The sequence below is a fragment of the Halichoerus grypus genome, chromosome 1 (assembly GCF_964656455.1).
Source record: "Halichoerus grypus chromosome 1, mHalGry1.hap1.1, whole genome shotgun sequence".
NCBI classification, from domain to species: Eukaryota; Metazoa; Chordata; class Mammalia; order Carnivora; family Phocidae; genus Halichoerus; species Halichoerus grypus.
In genome coordinates, this window is record NC_135712.1 from 73,719,472 (window position 1) to 73,742,969 (window position 23,498).

A 23,498-nucleotide genomic window follows, 5' to 3' on the forward strand; every position below is an offset into this window, starting at 1 on the left:
CCAGGTTAGGGCCTTGGTACATATATTAGTTTCCTGAGGCTGTGGTAACACATTACCACTCATTGGATGGCTGAAAACAAATTTCCTCCCTCACAGTTCTGGAGGCCAAAAGTCTGACAGCAAGGAGGTGGCAGTACTCTGCTCCCTCTGAAGGCTCCTAAGAGGCCTTCCTTGCCTCTTCCTAGCTGTTGGTGCTCACCTGTGATCCGTGGCCTTCATTGTCTTCTAGCTGCATCACTTCTGTGTCTGCCTCTCTTAACACAGCTGCCTCTCCTCTGAACGTGCCTGTGTCCACATCTCCCTCCTCTTTAAAGGACGCCAGGCATTGGATTTAGGGCCCACCCTAATTCGGGAAGATGTCAATTTGATTACATCTGCAAAAACCCTATTTCCACATAAGGTCATGTTCATTGAATGAACAATTCAACCACAACAGCACTTTGAGCTTCTGTCATGGACCACCACTCTGGTGGTCCCAACTCTTTCTCTTGGAATGAATTTACATTTACATTGAATGAATTTGAATAAATGAAGGCCGTAGATGGTCAAAACCAGAAAAGACTTGGCACTATTAACCTAAAGGCAGTAAAGGGTCGAGATTAAGTACATGAGCCTGGATTAGGCAGATTTGCACTCAGGGTTTATTTGTGATTTTGGAAAATATGACTTTGTAAAATAGGATTATAATAATAGTATCAACTCAGAGGGTTGTTATAATTAAATGAGATAATAGGATCCAAATAATTTTCTAAGGTGTAGTCAGGAAGGGAAACTGAGGCCCAAAGAAGTCAGATGATTTCTCCAAGGTCACTCGGTGTGTGCCACCTCAAACCAGGCTCTTTGGTCTAACCCTCTCCAGCACTTCAGAAATCATCTGTCTACCAGTCTGCTTTTGTTCACAGAATAAAGAAAGGGAAATAAAGTTGGTGCTTAAAGCCTCCCTCATCAGCAACTCAGCAACTGCCTGCATCCTGAGGCCGTGTTCTCTCTGTTTTCTATATGCAGTGTGGACTATATTTTCTTTCCGTCTCCTGTGAATTGGAGAGGTGTATTGTACCAGCTTTCCTAAATTGCCACAATCAGTATTCCACTGCCTTGATTTCTTATGCATGCTAATGGCTTTTCTCCTTTTGAAATGTACTTGTTTCCCAGATCAGTCTTTGCAACATTAAAATACATACATACATACATGCATACATACATATATAAAATAAAATAAAACAACTAAAAAAGAAAAGGAAAAAAATCAAAGCCCTCTCTATATCACCATGAGTTTCTGCCTGGAATTTTGTGGCATGACTCTAAATGGGGGTAAAGAAACCACTGCTCCGCGGGGCTGGAGAGACCCTGGCTGGCCTTTCTGGGCCAGTCAACTCGGAGCCCAGGCAGAGTGAAGAGGGAGGTGGGGTTTCGGCTCAGAGAACCACTTGGCCCCCTTGTGCACAACAGTTTGAAGGCCTGTGCTGTCTTCACTGGTTTTCAGGAGTCATGGCCCCTCTCTCCCACCAGCTGGATTGCTATATTCTTAAGGGCTTTGCGAGTTTGGTGACACCAAAGTAGCCTTCTGAGTTGGGTGATACCCTTCCACCCTTATTTATACAGGGTTATCTGTATACATTTTACCGGAGGCTTGGGGCTCCAGTCTGCATGATCTCTGCTTTAGTTTTCTTTGTACATCTTACATTTCAGACAGAGGAACCCCTCACTGGTCTTACATTGTTCCCGCCACCTGTGATGTCTACTCTGGTCCCCACTTCACATCAGTGTCTGTTCTTTCTGAAGACCATCCATCACTTAAAAATGAGATCAGTGTTGTCTGCTTCATAAAGCTGCCTCTAATTTCTGTTTTTATTCATTGATTTATTCATTGCTTTCAATAAACATTTTATTGAATATCTCATTTGCGATATGCTCTGTGCTGTGGATGAAGCACTGAAGAAACAGAAAAAGGTCACTGCCCATGGCCTTTCCATTCTACTTAGGAAGAGAGAGAGAGAGAGAATGTGTATATATACGATGTCAGATGGTAAGGTGGGGATGGGGAGGTCATTTGAAGTAGGATGGTCCAGGAGGGAGGCCTTACTGCCAAGGTCATATTTGAATTAGGATCTGAAGATAGAAGTACTGTCTTCCTCTGACTTCCCTTCCTCTCCCTCTCTCTGCCTTCTTCTGATGTGAATGGGAACATGTTGGGGGTCAGGAGGAAGGAAGCTGTGCACACACTTGCCATTGCTGTCTATCATTTTGTCTTCGGTGCTTATGAAGTGACTTTGGAGCCTTTATTGTTGCCTCGGCTTATTTCACTGACATTCCTAGTGAACTGAAGCAAGATGTGTCCTTTTGTTCACGGAGGGGTCAGGGATCCCTCTGGGTCCGTGGTCTTTAGTGATGGTGCTGTGCTGTAAGCCCAGCAAACAAAAGCCCCTTCCAAAGGCTTCGTTTTCTCAACCTTAAAATAAGGGAGTTAAATATATGACTCCTGAGCATGCTCCCAGTTCTGAAGTCCCTGCACTTGATCCTCTGAAATTCTAGTTCAGGTCGCATGGTGTGCAAGGTCCTTGGCTGATGATGCCAGCTCACAGACTGCCCCACTGCTTCTGGTGCACGCTGCACCCTGTAGGGAGCACCTCCTACCGACAGCATCCTGCGTCCTAGGAGAGTGTCCTCTCTAACCAGGTCATGAGCACCCAGTGCCAAGCCTGGGAACATACCTTGCCCCCTTTATAACCTGCAGTAGTAGGCTCTGTGTTCAGGGTTAGTTAATTAATAGCTCCATGCATCTCTCTCTCCGTTATTTATTGAGTGCCTGGAGAGTCTGATCGGCCCTGTGATAGATACTGGAAATACTCTTCCCATGAGTCCTCTAGAAGCTCACAACATGTCAGATGAATAATATTATTTGTAAAGCACTTTGTTGTTTTCCTGGTGCTTTCACTTCTGCTACCCTACTGATCCTCAGACATCCTTATGATTGAGGCAGAACTTATAATACGAAGTTATATTTTGAGCCCTTTAAATTATAGGAATGCAGTAATATGACTTGGCAGAAAGAGAGAGAGAGCACACAAGAGCAGTCAGTTTCAGTTGTGCTGGTGGCCTGGTGTCTGGAGTCCCACCGTAAGACAGTGTCCTTAGAGGCAGGAGATGGGGATGGAGACATAGGTCCGTTCTCTGCTTTGGTCTCAGGTGCCATGTGCCTTTCATGGTATATGTATTAAATCATGCGGTCCCTACCTTTGGGGTGATTTTAGGGATTTCCAGGGCTGCTTTTAACGTATGTGATTTTTGCCTTACCTATTGACTTGGGAACTGAGTTCCTAGTATAAAAATTCCCACTTTTTCCCACGTCACAGATGAGGAAATGGTTTTGGAGGGAGGAATGTTCCTCCTCTCTCTGCATGGGAGGCCGAGTGAGAATTGATCATATGCCTTCCTCACCTGCAACCAGGGCTTCTTCCTCGTGAGCCTCGTTTTTGTAATTCCTCGGGGGACACGTAACTGTGGACTGGTAATGCCTACGGGGAGAGAAGCTTGTCCAGGAGCTGGCAAGATGTGCATGTTGGACGGATAATAAGAGAGTGGTTTCCCTTTGAGTCTTCGGCGGCTCTGGACTGCCTTGGGTTCCTTCTGGCCGGGGTTGGAGACGCCTGTTTGGAAATCTGTAGCTGCTTCTCCTCTGGCAACTAATGAATTCTGAGTGACTTTGAATGCTCCCCCGACTCAGCTGCAGTTCTTTAAAGCCCGTCTTCCACATGGAATTGGCAGGTGCATTTAATTGTTTGGGAGCCAGATAAAAATGCTTTGTTCTTTGTTCCAGCATTATGCCATTTCAAAATATCTCTTCTCGCACAAATTGCTGAGGCTGTTCAATTTGGGCCTTAAATTGGCTCTCTCTGAGCAGATCTTTCAATTTATATTCCAAGGCCTGTTGTTTCTGATTATGCATTTAGGGTATCCGTTAGGTTTCTTAATCTATTTATTCATATTTATTTTTGCCTTTCTCTTCCCCCTTTAAATCTCCTCCACAGTGAAAAACATGCAGTCGTGAGAAATGCAAGTATTTCTTTTTCTTTTCTGGCCACCGTAGCTTATGATTCTTAATATTTTTGGGGGCTTAGTATTTTTCTTTATGCCTCAGGATAGGGTTCATGATAACGATAATGATGATTATCATGATTAAAATGTTTCCTTTTTAAGCCTGTTCCTGCACTTAGATCTCAAGTAGGCAGCAGGTTATCAGTGAACAAGAAAAACACCCAGGAAACCATGTTCCAGACTTCACAAAACGTGCCAAGCGTAACTCCAGGTGCTGGGGTAGAGCTGTGGGAGAGATATTCTGGGTCTCTGTCCTCATGGTGCTTAGAGTCTGGGTTCCTCTGTATTTCGTCATTTTTCCTGTGGGGGAGGCATTGTGAGTCTCATTCACCTGTGAGGAAACTGAGGCTGACAGTGCTGACAGCATCTGTCTGAGCTCACACAGTCAAAGAGGATTGGAGGTGGCTTTCAGCCCCAAATGTGGAGGTTCCAGTGCTAGTGTTAGAGCCTGTGCTCAAGGGGGATATTCCAACTTGACCTCTAATCAGATGCGGAGGGAGGTGGCCCTTCCCAAGTGCAGGTGGAGTCTCTCCTCATTTCCTCTCTTCTGAGCACTGGAAACATTATGGCATGTAGACCTCTGGTGCTCCCTCTTTCTTGCTTTACAACTTTTCTGAAGCTCCATCGTCTATCCATGAAACGGAAGGGCTTGGAGAAGGAGGAGGGAGGGAGGGAGGAGAGGCTAACATTAAAGGGAATGGGTTCTGGAGTTGACAGACCTAGTAACAACACAGACACATATATGAAATATTTGCAGGCATTATTTTTCTATTGTGGTTACATTTGTGGTGAACTGAAATTTGGTTAAGTGTCAAATGAAAGTCACATTTCATTAAATGCTACCTTAGTGTGAAGAACTAGTTGTCACGGAAGTGCCCCATGAAGAAAGGGTTGAGTTCCAGTTGTCACGGACTGGAGTGGCTGCGGATTGGCGTAGGGCTGTGGACTGCAGTGGCCTGAATGTGAAGAAGAGCTTGGAAGGCTGACATGGCCAGTGGGAATGACTGGTCTTAAAGTCCAGGCTAAGGAACTTAGGCCTCATTCATTCGTTCGTTCGTTCATTCATTTCTTCTTTTTCTTTTTTTAATTTAATTTTATTATGTTATGTTAATCACCATACATTACATCATTAGTTTTTGATGTAGTGTTCCATGATTCATTGTTTGTGCATAACACCCAGTGCTCCATGCAGAACATGCCCTCCTCAATACCCATCACCAGGCTAACCCATCCTCCCACCCCTCTCCCCTCTACAACCCTCAGTTTGTTTCTCAGAGTCCATAGTCTTTCATGGTTCATCTCCCCCTCCGATTTCCCCCCCCTTCATTCTTCCCCTCCTGCTATCTTCTTTCTTTTTTTTTTTTTTTTAACATATAATGTATTATTTGCTTCAGAGGTACAGATCTGTGATTCAACAGTCTTGCACACTTCACAGCGTTCACCATAGCACATATCCTCCCCAATGTCTATCACTCAGCCACCCCATCCCTCCCACCCCCCACCGCTCCAGCAACCCTCAGTTTGTTTCCTGAAATTAAGAATTCCTCATATCAGTGAGGTCATATGAGACATGTCTTTCTCTGATTGACTTATTTCGCTCAGCATAATACCCTCTAGTTCCATCCACGTCATTGCAAATGGCAAGATTTCGTGGTTTTTTTGATGGCTGCATAATATTCCATTGTATATATATACCACATCTTCTTTATCCATTCATCTGTTGATGGACATATTGGCTCTTTCCATAGTTTTAGGCTATTGTGGACATTGCTGCTATAAACATTGGGGTGCATGTACCCCTTCGGATCACTACATTTGTATCTTTGGGGTAAATACCCAGTAGTGCAATTGCTGGATCATATGGTAGCTCTATTTTCAACTTTTTGAGGAACCTCCATACTGTTTTCCAGAGTGGCTGCACCAGCTTGCATTCCCACCAACAGTGTAGGAGGGTTCCCCTTTCTCCGCATCCCCGCCAACATCTGTCGTTTCCTGACTTGTTCATTTTAGCCATTCTGACTGGTGTGAGGTGGTATCTCATTGAGGTTTTGATTTGGATTTCCCTGATGCCGAGCGATGTTGAGCACTTTTTCATGTGTCTGTTGGCCATTTGGATGTCTTCTTTGGAAAAAATGTCTGTTCATGTCTTCCGCCCATTTCGTTCATTCATTTCTGATGCTGGGGTGTGTGGAGGATGGAGCAGAGTCAGTATGCTAAACTGTGGCAAAGGTTATTAAAACAGTCTCAGTGGGAGAGAGCTGATGAGGGCGGGACTCACGGGCAGTGATGATGGGGAAGAAAAGTAGCTGAGAGAAATCAAAGGTGGTAAGATGCTTTCAAAGCACTTTGAAGGATCTGGATTTCTGGGTGGTCATGGAAGTAGAAACCGGCAAACCCAGGGTAACGTGGAAATGTAGTTAAGAGTGCTACAGGCAGAGAATCAGGGGCATGGGGATTAAAGTGACCCTGCAAAGACTGTGCAAGAGGGTCTGTGGTGGGGACTTGGTTCTGAAGATTCTAAGACACGGTTTGAGCTTTTGCTGCACAACTGGGCTTCACCTGCTTTTTTAGCCTTCTCCTGATTATGTCAGCCACACTGGTGCATTTTCTTTTGTTCTGATTGTTTTAAATTTCCTATGTTTACAGCCTTTGCATTCTAGGAAATGCACGAAAGACTATTTCTTTTTTTTTTTTTCTCTCCATTATAAAATGAAGAGACTGTTTCCTCTTCTTATTTGAAGTGATCCTTTACTTTCCCTTCTTCTGTTTTTCCCTTCTTTAAAAATTTCTAAGAAAACGACGTTAGGACATCTATATGGAACAGGTTGCAAGGATGGTTCAGCTGAGTGCTAGAAAATACTTAAGAATTCTTTACTGCCTGCCTGCTCAGGCAAAGAAACCGTTGCTTTGAAATATGGGCCTATTTGTTTCCTATGGTATTCTGTCTCCTTACACGCGTCCTTTCTAGTTCATTTATTTTTGTAGCCATTACACAGATTAAAGAGGGACGATGAATCCTGCCGCATGTTGGGAACTGGCGCTGTGCATCCCGATCGCCATCTCTGGTTATGCGCTCAGCCGGAAGGAGGAGACAGGCTCCCCCTCCCCCCTTTATCCTCCTGAGCTGGTTTGTCCAAGTCCTGCTGTTTGGTCGTTTGCCCTGTTGCAGGACCTGGCTCTGACCCTCAGCCGCAGTGAGTGAGTGTGTGCTGGCACTACTCCAGATGACCCTCAGCCGCAGTGAGTGAGTGTGTGCTGGCACTACTCCAGATGACCCTCAGCCGCAGTGAATGAGTGTGTGCTGGCACTACTCCAGATGACCCTCAGCCGCAGTGAGTGAGTGTGTGCTGGCACTACTCCAGATGCCTGGGGGCCAAAACTTCGCCCAGGTCGGCCCGTCATTCCTCACAGCTGCTCGGTTGTTCTAGTCTTTGTTGATATTTCCTAGAAAATTCTGGCTCCACATTTGTCATTGGTTACTTAGTTTCTTTGACATTTAGCTTGTCTTTCTGTTGGGGACTGTCGGGGATACAGTGATAAGACTTGGATACAGTCCTGGAAGTAGCTCTAGAGGAGAAAGAAGAGGAATGATACCTTTTTTTCTTAAAGTGTGCAATGTCGTGGTTTTAGTATACTCACAAAGTTGTGCAGCGATCACCACGATCTAACTGCAGAACGTTTTCATCACCTCAGGAACAAAGCCCAAACCCACTAGCAGTCACTTTCCCTTCCTCCTTCCCCACCCCCCTGGCATTCACTAATCTACTTTCTGAATCTGGGGATTTGCCTATTCTAGACATTCCACATAAACGGAATTATGTAATACATGGCCTTTTGTGTCTGGCTTCTTTCACTTAGCATAATGGTTTCAAAGTTCAACCATGTTGTAGGCCATAATAATACTTCATTCCTTTTTGTAGCCAAATAATATTCCATGGTGTGGATAATCACATTTTTTTATGGGAATAATATCTTGAGTAGTATCTTTGAATGTTTTCTATACTCATTGTTCCATGAGCTTTATCTTTTTATTTTTTTATATATTTTTAAAAGATTTTATTTATTTATTTGACAGAGAGAGAGAGCACAAGCAGTGCAGGGAGGGGCAGAGGGAGAAGGAGAAGCAGACTCCCCACTAAGCAGAGAGCCTGGCGTGGGGCTCCATCTCGGGACCCTGAGATCATGACCTGAGCTGAAGGCAGATGCTTAACCAACTGAGCCACCCGGGTGCCCCAAGCCTTATCTTTTTAAAATCATTTGTCTTCACATCAAACTTACTTGGTAACCACAATTATAATCACCATTTTATACCAAAGGAAGCAGGCATAGATAGGCCGCACAGCTAATACTTGGCTGAGTAGGCTGGGTGTAACTATAGTCTGTGCTCTTACCCACCTCATGGGAGAAAGTTACACAGGTCTCTACTGTGAGGGTGAGTAGCTCAGAGTTGGGGGCGGCCTGAGGTGTGGGGTGGCTGATGTGATGTATGTTGTACTCGGAACCATTCCTACACGCCCTTTGGATTATGGCACACAGTGGATTGAGGCCAGCAAAAGTGTTTAGGCCACATGGAGATGGGTGGAGCTCTCAACTCACTGCCAGGTTTGGTCACAACTGACGTAGGCGGTGGGCGGGGCTGAGCCTGAGGCCAGAGTTTTCAGACAGTCTGTGCACCTGGGTGGGGCTGGGCAGGCAGGAACTCGATAGCAAGCAGCTCTTTTTGCTGGAATGTAGAGGAGTACATGCAGGGCAAAGGGTCACATCCAGCTCATCACATGTGTGATGAGTGATGGAATGAAGGAGAGATAACCATGGGTGGGTGCCAGATTTGAACATCCAGTCGAAGAGTCCGTGCAGAGAGGGACTTTGAGGGGCTTGGAAACCTGCGGTGATACCATACTGGCTTTTTGAGTGGTGTCTGTCGTGCCCAAGTCCATCCAGATTTCTGGGACTCTGCTGGAGCTTCTGTCCAGCACCTGGCTTGGGGGGAAAACTATCCAGGTCCTTTCCGATGGCATTATAGAGTGAATGTCTGGGAGATGGGAATTCGATCCAGGCCTAGTCTTTGCTTTAGTGGAGCCCCTGGGTGTTATTCTGGGATAGAGTACTTCTGTCCCTGGCAGTTCAGTTATTCATTCAACAAATATTGGAGGCCCTACTATGTGCCCAGAAGTATTCAAGGCCCTTGAGACACACATCATTGAACAAAATGATAAGGACTCTCTCTCCCTTGGAACTTAGACATTCTATGGAGGGAAGCAGACCATAAACAATTGACATGATAATACGTTGTCATTTTGGTTTTTATATAATACATTAAGTGTTCTTAAAGAGGAGAGTAAAGGGGATGGGAGGAGGTTGAAATATTAAATAGAATAAGAGGGTGATGTTGAAGCAAAAACTTGCAGATGGTTAAAGATTAGCTATGGGAACATCAGAGGAAGTGTTCCACCCAGGGCAGAATTTGAAGATGTTCACAGAACAGCGGGAACGTGAGTATACCAAGTGTGAGCGTGGATGGGAAGTAGTAGGAGCAAGGTTAATCACCCCTCTGCCATTGGGAGGACTCTGGCTTTTCCTCTGAACAAAGGGCAGCATTTCAGGACTGAACAGAGGAGTGACACATTTGCACATGAACTTTAAAATCATCCCCCTGGCTGCAGCAGTGAGAATCTTACAATGATATTGAATCTGTAATATGCTAAGTGCACTTCTTTGAGTAGGCAGATTAACTGCTCAAAAAATTAAAAATCATGCCTGTGGTAGGTACAGAGCCTGGGGAATTCTGGAGTCCTCTGGTAGACCCTCAGGGACCCTCCAAATACATTTCTTTTCTTGCCTGTCGTCAATCAGAGCCTCAAGGGGGACGTGCCTACCTTCTGCAGCAGAAGCTTTTGCCATGCCTTGGTCATGGTGGATGTGTTTTCCTGCTGCTGGCTGTATATATGACCAGGCTCTGGATTTTATTTGCTACAGTAAGACTTAGCAGTCAGTACTGAATCATTTATATACATTACGCATATACTTTAAGAAATACAGATATAGCCTGGGTGGCTCAGTCCTTTAAGCATCTGCCTTCTGCTCAGGTCATGATCCCTAGTTGCAGGATCGAGTCCCGCACTGGGCTCCCTGCTTCTCCCTCTAACTCTCCCCCTTCTCGTGTTCTCTCTCTCTCTCAAATAATAAATAAATAAATAAAATCTTTTTAAAAAAAGTACAGATATATGTATATAGCACATAACACCTGGATGCTAATGTATTAAATTGCTGTAGGTTGATTTATTCCATTTCACAAGGTTTTCTTCAGGTTGGAAATATGAATGCAAAAGTGTTCTTGTAAGTCTGCAAAATACTGGGTCTTTTACACAATCCCAACTTACTCCATTGGGAGTAGGAAATAGATCAGACAGTAGTCACATTATCTCTTCTATGAATGGACACCCTCTTGTAGCATAAATGTGTAAAAGTACTGACGTCACTTATTTTGTCTGGCTTACTGTGGGGCCTTCTCTAGGCCGGAATTTTTCAAAGATGCCTCCAGTATTTGAAATTCATGTTATATTTGTTGTACTGCCTTCTCCCCTCCCCATTAGAGATTTGTGGGATAGCTCCTTGGCAAAATGTCAATGCAAATGTTTGTAGAGGTGGGCGAATGAATTAAAAAGCAGAGTAGGCATTTAACTGGCAGACTGAAAGGGAAATGTCAGTTTCTGTGGGTTAGGCAGGATCTTTGCAGCATATTTAGCACTTGACTTCTTCCAAATTTGTCTACATGAAATAACCTCTCTGTTTTCACACAGGAAATATTTGAATAACTTTGAAATATGTGTGTAATGCTGGGTATGTGACCAGATGGAAGAGCATTTCTTGGCCAATAAATGTAAACAAGCTGCCACTAATGTTACAGCTGTAGACATAAATACACTTTGGGTTGGTCATATTTTATTTTTGAGAGTGTTCAGGACTTTGAAGTGAAGCCCAAACGGAGTTTCTATTTGAATTTTGTTGATGGAGCTTTCATTTGTGTCCATTTTACCTTCCTTATTGGCTAGGTTTTTTTTTTTTTTTTTTCCCCCAACGTAAAATGATTACAAGTGTTTACATTTTCCAGATAGTGTCCAAATTATCATTTCCATCTCTGGTTCCCTGGGGAAAGTGCTCTGCAAACAGCTTTAGGATATTGTAGTTAAAGGAAATTGTCGGCTGAGTTGGTAGGTTACTGAGTTTGTGAAGAGTATGGGCAACTGGTCTGCTGTGTTGAATTGGGAGTTGCTTGTCCTGCAAGAACTTTGATTGTGGGTGTTATGAGGAATGGTGTTATAACCTAAAACTGAAGGAAGGTAGAGTCACTGCTCTGGATCAAGAACGGTCTTGTCACATACTGTCTTCTTTAATCCATCTCTTTAGGTGGGTTGATCTTATTCCTATTTTATAATGAGGAAAATTAGCCTTGAGAGACTAGTTCCAAGATCCCTAACTGAGAGTTAGTGACAGAGCCAGGATTTGGACCTAGTTCTAATCTACTCAAAAGCCCATGTCCTTTTGTCTTTGGTTATCTCCAGGGAAGGAGCAAGGTCATGTTTGTTAAGCACACCCCAAAAGATTTTGTCTGACAGATCTTACCTTTCTTAATCTCTAGAGAGTTAATGGAGAACCCAGGACTCTACCTGATTATGACTTTATGTTCAACACTTAATCAGCAAAGTAATGTTGGTCCTCAGAGACCCATCATCCGGATCTTGTTCTGACAAATAATTATGTGATTATCTTGGGGACTAATAAATCCTTAGGTTTCTTCCAGCTCTGTGACCCCAAGACCATGAGACTCAACAATGGCTCCTTCCAGGGTATTTCTAGAGTGTCTGCCTCCATGTGGTGGTTAGTCTTCTCCAACTGGGCTGTAATTGCTACCTCCAAATAAAAGGGTTCAGGGAACCCTGAAACCAGATCACCTGGGGGCTCTTAAATTAATTGGCATTCAATACAAATGTTTGCAAGAATCAGGTGCCCATATACACACTTGCCTATGCTTGTACCACACTCTTGCATCTTGACACAGGTATGATAGAAAAGTAACAGTGGTTAAGTCCTAAGAAGACACGGACTAAAAGGTTATGATATGTGGAGTAGGAGTGATAGGTGGTCCCTGGCTTTGTTATTTCAGGGAGCTCTTTCCAGCAGTGTCTGAATGCAGCTTGGTCAGATGATGGCTGTTGCTCTGATTTTAAATGAAATTGCCTGGCCTTTTTGTTCAGGGTATTTCTGGTGTTTCTAGTAGGAAGAGATTTGTCTGGGGTCCCAAATCTCTGAGTTCTATCAGAGGTAATGCTGTGGGTGGATGGGAGGGGGATCAGTGGTATGGATTTATGTGTGTGCACGTGAGCATATTGACCCAAGTGTGTGGTTTGTCGCATGGCGGGCTGAGGGGAGGGGAAAGAAGGAGTGGTACACCAGGTAATTAGATATAAAAATAAAACGAAACAAAAGAAATGCCAAAACAGCCTACGTTATTATAAAAATTTATTGAAATAATACGTATGAATGGCATCTAGTAAGTACTCAATAGATACTGTTTTTTATGTTTTTACTATTACTTCTATTACTGTTAATATATGTTTATTAAATGTGCACAGGAGAAAGACTTCTGAATTACTAAGATATGCTGTGTTTTATAACATAACTGATAGAATTAGGTGATGGCTGTGATTATGGTAGAAGCCAGACAGTTGAAGGAGGGTATTCAGTGAGATCTTTATAATGATTTGGCTGAAGGGTATTATTTTAGACATAAAATGAGTGTGGACTCTTGGGTGCCACTTGCTCAAAGTCTCTGGTGGAGAGGGCAAAGTGAGTGGCGAGAGTGAAATTTGAACTCCTTCCTGTGAGGCCTTTGGGGTGGGGGGAAGTGGCAAAGATGAACAACACCTGGCAGGGTAGAGAAACACGAGCAAGCTGAGATGTGAATTATGGGTTGAGGGGGCCAAGACTTTCCTCACCTTTGCGACCCTTCTGTCTTGTGGTGGAAATTTATGACTGGAGTGTAGATGAGGACATCCACCAAGTCAGGGGATGGAGAGGAAATGTGCTCTAAATGGCAGTCACGATCATAGACACAAGATGGTCTCCACCACAGAGATCACCAGTGACTCGGTACTGTGACGGGAGAACCTTTTTGGGTGCCAAGACCACCTGCCTGAGTTAGGGATGGTACATTTTTCCTCCTGCAACTCCTAACTGATGAAAGCGGTTGGAGTCTCTTTGTCCCTGGCTCTTAATTACAAAAGGAGAAAACCCTACTCAGTAAATTATGTCAGTTGAAGAATGTGTGCTGGTCACCCAATAATCCTCTCACATTCTTTAGGCTTCTTCATCACTTAGTCTGTAACTTTTGAGCTTCCCAAGGAAATGGAACAATGAATACATGTGTTTCTTTTAATTTTGAATCCGATTTACTTAGCAGCCAAGACTATAGTGAGTAGAGGATCACACTTGTTCAAGAGGCTGTTAATCACCAATTGTACAAGTTCCAAGTGGGCACTGATGGGCCAGAGCTTTAGTCTTGCTGGCGTTCCCTTGGAGGAAATAAGGAGAGAGTCTGCCAGCCGGCTGGTTGAGAGATGGGAGGCTTAGAAGTGGACTTTCTCCTGCAGATTAAAGAGAGGCTCTTTGCTTAAATTCAGGTTTCTCTTTTTCAGGCAAAATGTGGTGTGTGTGAATGGTGTCCTTGTGAAGGAACCGGCAGGAATCAGGCTGGGGGAGTTAATGCGGGGAAGGGGTCATGTTGGGGGGAAAGGTATCAAAGCATCTCCCCTCCCTCTGGAGTTCCCAACCTGTTGGAATTTGGGAGCCCTGTCATAGGGGTGTCTGAAGCCTCCACCTAATCTCTCTCAGTGGGTTTTGTTGGCTCCATTTGCCGGAGGAGAGAACTGACAGGGGTGATCTGCTTGTAAACAGAAGTAGGTGGTGCCATTTTGTTGACCTCCCTCACCTCTGTTTTTGGATTGCATTTGAAGCTTTGGCATTATGGTAGCTATGTGGTATCATCTGCTAATTTACCCATCAGTCAGTCTGTGAAAGGGAGGGAAAGGGGAAGATGAGGAGGGCTGCAAGGAGAATAATTGTCTAAACTTATTCCCTCCTAAAAGGTTGAAAGTAAAATAAAAATAAACTTGAACATTGATGGGCATTGTGCCTCCGGGCCCCATCACTGCAGAGGCAGGGACGAGGTAAATGAGAGGGCCTGGCTGCATTGCTTCTGTCCTCGGGCTGGCTGGATGGGGAGGGACCCATTCTGGTGGTTTGGGTGTGGGTTTCTGGCCAAGGGAGGCTGAACTAGAAGGAACAGGATTGAGCAGATACCAAACCCTGGACCGTAAGAGCATATTTCATAATTAGCCGATGAAGTGAGCATGGTATGAAAGGAGCCAGGAGAACAGAGCTCTGCCCCAGTCTGGCAGTTTGGACTCAGTCTGCACATGGGGAGCAAGTTCCAGGAGGCTCCTTGTCTGATATGCTTGGAGGGGGGCCATCCATGGTTGCTTACAAGCCTGGGCTGGGGACTGTGTAGGCACCTCTCTCTGTTCTGTGGTCTTCTTGACAGTTGGACAAGGAGGGTGGTATTTATTTCTCATTTACTGATGGGGAAACCAAGGCACGGGAAAGCAAAATAACCTGCAGTGAATGGAGCTGGGAAGTGGCGGACCCAGGATGGGAATACAGGCATTGCGTTTCAGTGTCCCGAGCGCTTTCTTCTCTCACCAGCTCTAGTTTATATGTACATACTGTACACACTTCCTTTGACAGATTTCAGTGTTACCCAAATTGAGGTATGTTTATAGTTCTGTGAATTTAACAAATCCAGTTTTCATGAGCAAATACCTTGATTGCTTTTGAACCGAGAAGGACGCATCGCTGTGGTGCCCACACAGCGCGGTGTCGCGGAGCCGGCCCCTAAGCTGCACTGACAGTCCTGCTTCATCACGGCGGGCCAAGAGGCACGGGTTCCTCGAGCGGGGCTCTCAGCACCTTCCCTCCTGGGGAGGCTGGTCAGCATTCTTCTCCGACAGGCCAGAGCCAGGAAAGAGCTGGCTTTCAGTATTTGTCTTTTGCAGTTCCCCCGAAAGGACCGACTTAGCAGCAGACCGCCCTCTAGCAAGCTACAGGTGTGGCTGGTTGAGCCACTTTCTGGCCAGGGCTGAATCACGTTACTCCTGTACCAAAGCATCCGTGTTCCCCCCATTGTCTGTGACGTAAGGCTCAAACTTCTTTTGGAATTCCAAGCCTCCCTTTGCACCTGGTCTCCCAGGGAGCTCCGTCTCAGGCCACCACGGAACCAGCCTTCCAGGCTTGCCAAATGGCCCTGCCACTGCCTCCCTGTCAGGGCACTAACCGCCCTTTGAATGTCGCCTGCTCCACTGGGTCTGCTTCCGCTTCACCCTTGATGATCAGCCTTTGGTTCGTCTGCTGTGACCATTTGCTGTCTCTCCTGGGCTGCCCCAGTCCTTGCTTCCCTCAGCTTACATACCAAATCCTGTCCCACAGGACCTCGCAGACTGCTGGGTGTAAGCGTTTGCTGACTTGAAGGGCTCAGGTTTTGTTTCTGCATGAGATCAATAAATCTCAGTGCATTCATTGGAGACTCTTTGGAAGAATCTTCCTTCATCCTCTTCCTCCTTTCCACCATGGGATCGAGTGAAACAGAGTACGGGGCTGGGAGTTAGAGAAACCAGGATGCTAGTTCTTTTTTTTTTTTTTTAAGATTTCATTTATTTATTTATTTATTTGAGAGAGAGAGAGAGCACATGCGAGAGAGCACAAACGGGGAGGGGCAGAGGGAAAGGGAGAAGCAGGTTCCCCGCTGAGCAGGGAGGGGCTCAGTCCCAGGACCCTGGGATCGTGACCTGAGCCAAAGGCAGATCCTTAACCTACTGAGCCACCCAGGTGCCCCCAGGATGCTAGTTCTGATCTACTCTCCAGCCTCTATGACCTGGGCCAGAGCAGCCTCAGTTCCCCTAGCTATGAGATGAATATGAGCCCGGCGACCCTCTATGCACGCTAAGCCAGGTGGCCTCTAGCCTTGTGCATCTGGGCATGCTTCTTCCACACCATTGGCTTCCTTGCCTCCATCCTGTAAGATTCTGTGTGCCTTAGAATGGGGCCCTTTTGTCCGTTTCACTAGAATGGCCCTAACTGCACACCCAACATGAGCAGCAGTTCGAAAGCCTCTGACTAAATGAACAGCATCCACTTCCCTGAGATCCCAGAGATCCCACAATCTAAGTGTTCTTTGAATCTCCATTGGCATCTTGATGATTTTTCTCCTGTTACACAGGATGACCGGACAAGATTGATAATACCAATATTGTTTCTCAGTGCTTTCCTCCTCAGACCTCCCACTGTTGTGAAGGATTGTTTTTGAATTTCCTGTGTATCACTCCCACAGTGGGTCCTCTTTTATTAGTATTTGACTTTATTTTATTAAAGTTAACAGTGTAATTTGGAGTCAGTTCTTAAGGTTGATTTAAGAGAAAACAAATCTTACCCATTTACTCTAATTCTGTGTCTATAATGTCTACGATATTTATGGCGTTAATTTTGTAGGCAATGTATTGTATAGCGGAACAGCATGTTATATACAGGAATGCTGGCACTTTGACTGAAGTATGTGTCCCGTGGTAGCTTTGTCCTCAGGCATGTAACTAAATATGCACACAGATTCAATGACCAAGTGAGCATTCAGAAACCTCAGGCTCTGGGAGGCTGCCGTGGGAGACCAGTGCGGACATGCTAGACCATGGTCATGACGTACCTCTCATTCATCTCTTCTCTCCATTCCTACGTCAGTCACGCTCCGGTGCTGCTCTTTAGTTCCTCCCCTGGGTCATTACAGAAGGCTCCTGTTTGACTTTCTGGTTGTACATAGCTAATCCATCTTGTATGTGCCCACTAGTCACATCTCCCAGTCCTGGTTACTGCCTAGTCATCCCCTTGCTCAAGGATCCTTACTTGCTCCCCATTGCCTGAGTGAGAAGATGACCCTCGGGCCTGGCGTCTAAGCCCCTCTCCACGTTACCTGATGAACTTGTCTGATACCTCCCTGCCCCTCTGTCTGATTCACTCATGTCTGGAGCCTGTTGTCACTCCCCTGCCTCTCACAAACTCATCCTCCCTTCAAAGCCTATTTCTGGGACCAAGAACTCCCAGCCTTCGGGGATTTCTTCCTCTTCCAAACCTTGCAACTCTTACTGTGGCCTAATGTACGGGTTACTTACTGCTGTGTAACAGATGCCTCCACAATTTAAAACAACAAATACATATTGTCTCCCGTAGTTTCTGAAGGTTAAGAATCCGGAAGTGGCTTAGGTGGGTGGTTGTGGCTCAGGATTTCTCATGAGATTCTAGTCAGGCTGTACCATCTGAAGTTTTGGCTGGGGGAAGGATCCACTTCTGGGCTCACTCAAGAGACTTTTGGCAAGAGACCTCAGTCCTTCTCCACTTGGTCCTCATCATAGGGCTGCTCAATGACATGGCAGCTGGCTTATCCAGAGTGAGCGATGAGAGAGAGAGAAACAGACGAAGATGGAAGCTGTAATGCCTTGTGTAACCTAATCTTGGAAGTAAAAACCATCACATCTGTTGGGCACACCGAAGAACCCTGGTACATTATGGAAGATGACCACTCGAAAATGTGACTAGCAGAGGGTGAGGTCATTGGGGGCCACCTTCGAGGTTGGCTACTACACCTGCCTTGTCTTTCTGTATGTGTATATATTGATTTTCCAGCAAGCCTAGGGACTGTTAGAGATCAGAGACTAGTCTCATTCACTGTTGTTGCTTCCATACTTCAAAGTGCTTTTCATGGAGATGCTTATTTTGTCTTCACCATAACCTGTTGGGCTTTTTAAAAACTAATTAATTAAAACAGATGCAGGAAACTAAAGCCCAGAGGGATTAATCGAAGTCAGTCAGCTACTATATGACAGTTTGTGATTTCACTCCTAGGTCTTTCTGATCTAAAACTTATGTTTTTTGCATTTTACTAATAATTTGCTAATTTTGACTTCTGTAAAATATTGGCTACAACCCGCTTCCTGTCTGTCAGCTTTGGTGATAATTAAGAACAACTTGGTGGCACCCAACGATGCGGGGAAGTATTTCTTTTTTTTTTTTTTTTTTTATTATGTTATGTTAATCCCCATACATTACATCATTAGTTTTTGATGTAGTGTTCCATGATTCATTGTTTGCGTATAACACCCAGGGCCCCATGCAGAACATGCCCTCCTTAATACCCATCACCAGGCTAACCCATCCCCCCATGCCCCTCCCCTCTAGAACCCTCAGTTTGTTTTTCAGAGTCCATAGTCTCTCATGGTTCGTCTCCCCTTCTGATTCCCCCCCTTCATTCTTCCCCTCCTGATATCTTCTTTTTTTTTTTTAACATATAATGTATTATTTGTTTCAGAGGTACAGGTCTGTGATTCATCCATCTTACACAATTCACAGCGCTCACCATAGCACATACCCTCCCCAATGTCTATCACCCAGTCACCCCATCCCTCCCACCCCCCACCACTTCAGCAACTCTCCGTTTGTTTCCTGAGATTAAGAACTCCTCATATCAGTGAGATCATATGATACATGTCTTTCTCTGATTGACTTATTTCGCTCAGCATAATACCCTCCAGTTCCATCCACGTCATTGCAAATGGCAAGATCTCATTCTTTCTGATGGCTGCATAATATTCCACTGTATATATACACCACATCTTCTTTATCCATTCCTCTGTCGATGGACATCTTGGCTCTTTCCACAGTTTGACTATTGTGGACATTGCTGCTATAAACATTGGGGTGCACGTACCCCTTCGGATCACTACATTTGTATCCTTGGGGTAAATACCCAGTACTGCAATTGCTGGGTCATAGGGCAGCTCTATTTTCAACTTTTTGAGGAACCTCCATACTGTTTTCCAGAGTGGCTGCACCAGCTTGCATTCCCACCAACAGTGTAGGAGGGTTCCCCTTTCTCCACATCCCCGCCAACATCTGTCGTTTCCTAACTTGTTAATTTTAGCCATTCTGACTGGTGTGAGGTGGTATCTCATTGAGGTTTTGATTTGGATTTCCCTGATGCCTAGCAATGTTGAGCACTTTTTCATGTGTCTGTTGGCCATTTGGATGTCTTCTTTGGCAAAATGTCTGTTCATGTCTTCTGCACATTTCTTGATTGGATCATTTGTTCTTTGGGTGTTGAGTTTGATAAGTTCTTTATAGATTTTGGATACTAGCCCTTTCTCTGATCTGTCATTTGCAAATATCTTCTCCCATTCTGTCGGTTGTCTTTTGGTTTTGTTAACTGTTTTTTTTGCTGTGCAAAAGCTTTTTATCTTGATGAAGTCCCAATAGTTCATTTTTGCCCTTGCTTCCCTTGCCTTTGGCGATGTTTCTAGGGAGAAGTTGCTGCGGCTGAGGTCTAAGAGGTTGCTGCCTGTGTTCTCCTTTAGGATTATGATGGACTCCTGTCTCACATTTAGGTCTTTCAACCATTTGGAGTCTATTTTTGTGTGTGGTGTAAGGAAATGGTCCAGTTTCATTCTTCTGCATGTGGCTGTCCAATTTTCCCAACACCATTTGTTGAAGAGACTGTCTTTCTTCCATTGGACATTCTTTCCTGCTTTGTCAAAGATTAGTTGACCATAGAGTTGAGGGTCCATTTCTGGGCTCTCTATTCTGTTCCATTGATCTGTGTGTCTGTTTTTGTGCCAGTACCATACTGTCTTGATGATGACAGCTTTGTAATAGAGTTTGAGTGCGGAATTGTGATGCCACCAGCTTTGCTTTTCTTTTTCAACATTCCTCTGGCTATTTGGGGTCTTTTCTGGTTCCATACAAATTTTAGGATTATTTGTTCCATTTCTTTGAAAAAAGTGGCTGGTATTTTGATGGGGATTGCATTGAATGTGTAGATTGCTCTAGGTAACATTGACATCTTCACAATATTTGTTCTTCCAATCCATGAGCATGGAACAAATTTTTCCATTTCTTTATGTCTTCCTCAATTTCTTTCATGAGTATTTTATAGTTTTCTGAGTACAGATCCTTTGCCTCTTTGGTTAGATTTATTCCTAGGTATCTTAAGGTTTTGGGTGCAACCGTAAATGGGATCGACTCCTTAATTTCTCTTTCTTCTGTCTTGTTGTTGGTGTATAGCAATGCCACTGACTTCTGTGCATTGATTTTATATCCTGCCACTTTACTGAATTCCTGTATGAGTTCTAGCAGTTTTGGGGTGGAGTCTTTTGGGTTTTCCACGTAAAGTATCATATCATCTGCAAAGAGTGAGAGTTTGACTTCTTCTTTGCCAATTCGGATGCCTTTTATTTCTTTTTGTTGTCTGGTTGCTGTGGCTAGGACTTCTAATACTATGTTGAATAGCAGTGGTGATAGTGGACATCCCTGCCGCGTTCCTGACCTTAGGGGGAAAGCTCTCAGTTTTTCCCCATTGAGAATGATATTCGCTGTGGATTTTTCATAGATGGCTTTTATGATATTGAGGTACGTACCCTCTATCCCTATACTCTGAAGAGTTTTGATCAAGAAAGGATGCTGGACCTTGTCAAATGCTTTTTCTGCATCTATAGAGAGGATCATATGGCTCCTGTTCTTTCTTTTATTAATGTATCACATTGTTTGATTTGCGGATGTTGAACCACCCTTGCAGCCCAGGGATAAATCCCACTTGGTCGTGGTGAATAATCCTTTTAATGTACTGTTGGATCCTATTGGCTAGTATTTTGGTGAGAATTTTTGCATCCATGATCATCAAGGATATTGGTCTGTAATTCTCCTTATTGATGGGGTCTTTGTCTGGTTTTGGGATCAAGGTAACGGTGGCCTCATAAAACGAGTTTGGAAGTTTTCTTTCCATTTCTAATTTTTGGAACAGTTTCAGAAGAATAGGTATTAATTCTTCTTTAAATGTTTGGTAGAATTCCCCTGGGAAGCCACCTGGCCCTGGGCTTTTGTTTGTTGGGAGATTTTTGATGACTGCTTCAATTTCCTTAGTGGTTATAGGTCTGTGCAGGTGTTCTATTTCTTCCTGGTTCAGTTTTGGTAGTTGATACATCTCTAGGAATGCATCCATTTCTTCCAGATTATCTAATTTGCTGGCATAGAATTGCTCATAATATGTTCTTATAATTGTTTGTATTTCTTTGGTGTTGGTTGTGATCTCTCCTCTTTCATTCATGATTTTGTTGATTTGGGTCATTTCTCTTTTCTTTTTGATAAGTATGGCCAGGGGTTTATCAATTTTGTTAATTCTCAAAGTACCAGCTCCTAGTTTCGTTGATCTGTTCTGCTGTTCTTTTGGTTTCTATTTCATTGATTTCTGCTCTGATCTTTATTATTTCTCTTCTCCTGCTGGGTTTAGGTTTTATTTGCTGTTCTTTCTCTAGCTCCTTTAGGTGTAGGGTTAGGTTGTGTATTGGAGACCTTTCTTGTTTCTTGAGAAAGGCTTGTATTGCTATATACTTGCCTCTTAGGACTGCCTTTGCTGCATCCCAAAGATTTTGAACAGTTGTGTTTTCATTTTCATTGGTTTCCATGAATTTTTTAAATTCTTCTTTAATTTCCGGGTTGACCCATTCATTCTTTAGTAGGATGCTCTTTAGCCTCCATGTATTTGAGTTCTTTCTGACTATCCTCTTGTGATTGAGTTCTAGTTTCAAAGCATTGTGGTCTGAAAATATGCAGGGAATGATCCCAGTCTTTTGGTACCAGTTGAAACCTGATTTGTGACCTAGGATGTGATCTATTCTGGAGAATGTTCCATGGGCACTAGAGAAGAATGTGTATTCTGTTGCTTTGGGATGGAATGTTCTGAATATATCTGTGAAGTCCATTTGTTCCAGTGTGTCATTTAAAGTCTTTATTTCCTTGTTGATCTTTTGCTTAGATGATCTGTCCATTTCAGTGAGGGGGGTGTTAGTCCCCTACTATTATTGTATTGTTGTCAATGTGTTTCTTTGCTTTTGTTATTAATTGCCTTATATAATTGGCTGCTCCCATGTTAGGGGCATAGATATTTACAAATGTTAGAACTTCTTGTTGGATAGACCCTTTAAGTAGGATATAGTGTCCTTCCTCATCTCTTATTTCAGTCTTTGATTTAAAATCTAATTTGTCTGGTATAAGGATTGCCACCCCAGCTTTCTTTTGATGTCCATTAGCATGGTAAATGGTTTTCCACCCCCTCACTTTCAATCTGGGGGTGTCTTTGGGTCTAAAATTAGTCTCTTGCAGACAGCATATCGATGGGTCTTGTTTTTTTATCCAATCTGATAGCCTGTATCTTTTGATTGGGGCATTTACCCCATTTACGTTCAGGGTAACTATTGAAAGATAGGAATTTCATGCCATTGTATTGCCTGTAAGGTGACTGTTACTGTATATTGTCTGTGTTCCTTTCTGGTCTATGTTGCTTTTAGGCTCTCTCTTTGCTTAGAGGACCCCTTTCAAGATTTCCTGTAGGGCTGGTTTTGTGTTTGCAAATTCCTTTAGTTTTTGTTTGTCCTGGAAGCTTTTTATCTCTCCTTCTATTTTCAATGACAGCCTAGCTGGATATAGTATTCTTGGCTGCATATTTTTCTCATTTAGTGCTCTGAATATATCCTGCCAGTCCTTTCTGGCCTGCCAGATCTTTGTGGATAGGTCTGTTGCCAGTCTAATGTTTCTACCATTGTAGGTTACAGATGTCTTCTCCCAAGCTGCTTTCAGGATTTTCTCTTTGTTTCTGAGACTCATAAATTTTACTATTAGATGTCGGGGTGTTGACCTATTTTTATTGATTTTGAGAGGGGTTCTTTGTGCCTCCTGGATTTTGATGCCTGTTTCCTTCCCCAAATTAGGGAAGTTCGTTGCTGTAATTTGCTCCAATATACCTTCTGCCCCTCTCTCTCTTTCTTCTTCTTCTGGGATCCCAATTATTCTAAAGTTGTTTTGTCTTATGGTATCGCTTAGCTCTCGAATTCTGCCCTCGTGATCCAGTAGTTGTTTATCTCTCTTTTTCTCAGCTTCTTTATTTCCCATCATTTGGTCTTCTATATCACTGATTCTCTCTTCTGCCTCATTTATACTAGCAGTTAGCGCCCCCATTTTTGATTGCACCTCATTAATAGCCTTTTTGATTTCGACTTGGTTAGATTTTAGTTCTTTTATTTCTCCAGAAAGGGTTTCTCTAATAACTTCCATGCTTTTTTCAAGCCCAGCTAGTATTTTTAAAGTGATGATTCTGAACTCTAGATCTGACATCGTACTAATGCCCGTATTGATTAGGTCCCTGGGAGTCGGTACTACCTCTTGTTCTTTTTGTTGAGGTGATTTTTTCTGTCCTGTCATTT

General features: G+C 43.9%; 1 protein-coding gene across 5 annotated transcripts in view; it reads left to right on the forward strand.

Annotated features, from left to right (window-relative positions):
- The window catches only part of MB21D2 (Mab-21 domain containing 2), a 114,226-nt gene that overhangs the window by 45,095 nt on the left and 45,633 nt on the right, over positions 1-23,498 (forward strand). The window contains exon 1 of one of the 5 annotated variants that reach the window (XM_078067928.1): positions 3,614-3,765. The exons of the other annotated variants lie outside the window; for them this stretch is intronic. Within the exon in view, the coding sequence (XP_077924054.1) occupies positions 3,708-3,765 (58 nt within the window). The 5' untranslated portion in view covers positions 3,614-3,707. Of the gene's footprint in view, positions 1-3,613; positions 3,766-23,498 lie in introns of those variants that run through there. 5 annotated transcript variants of the gene reach the window in all.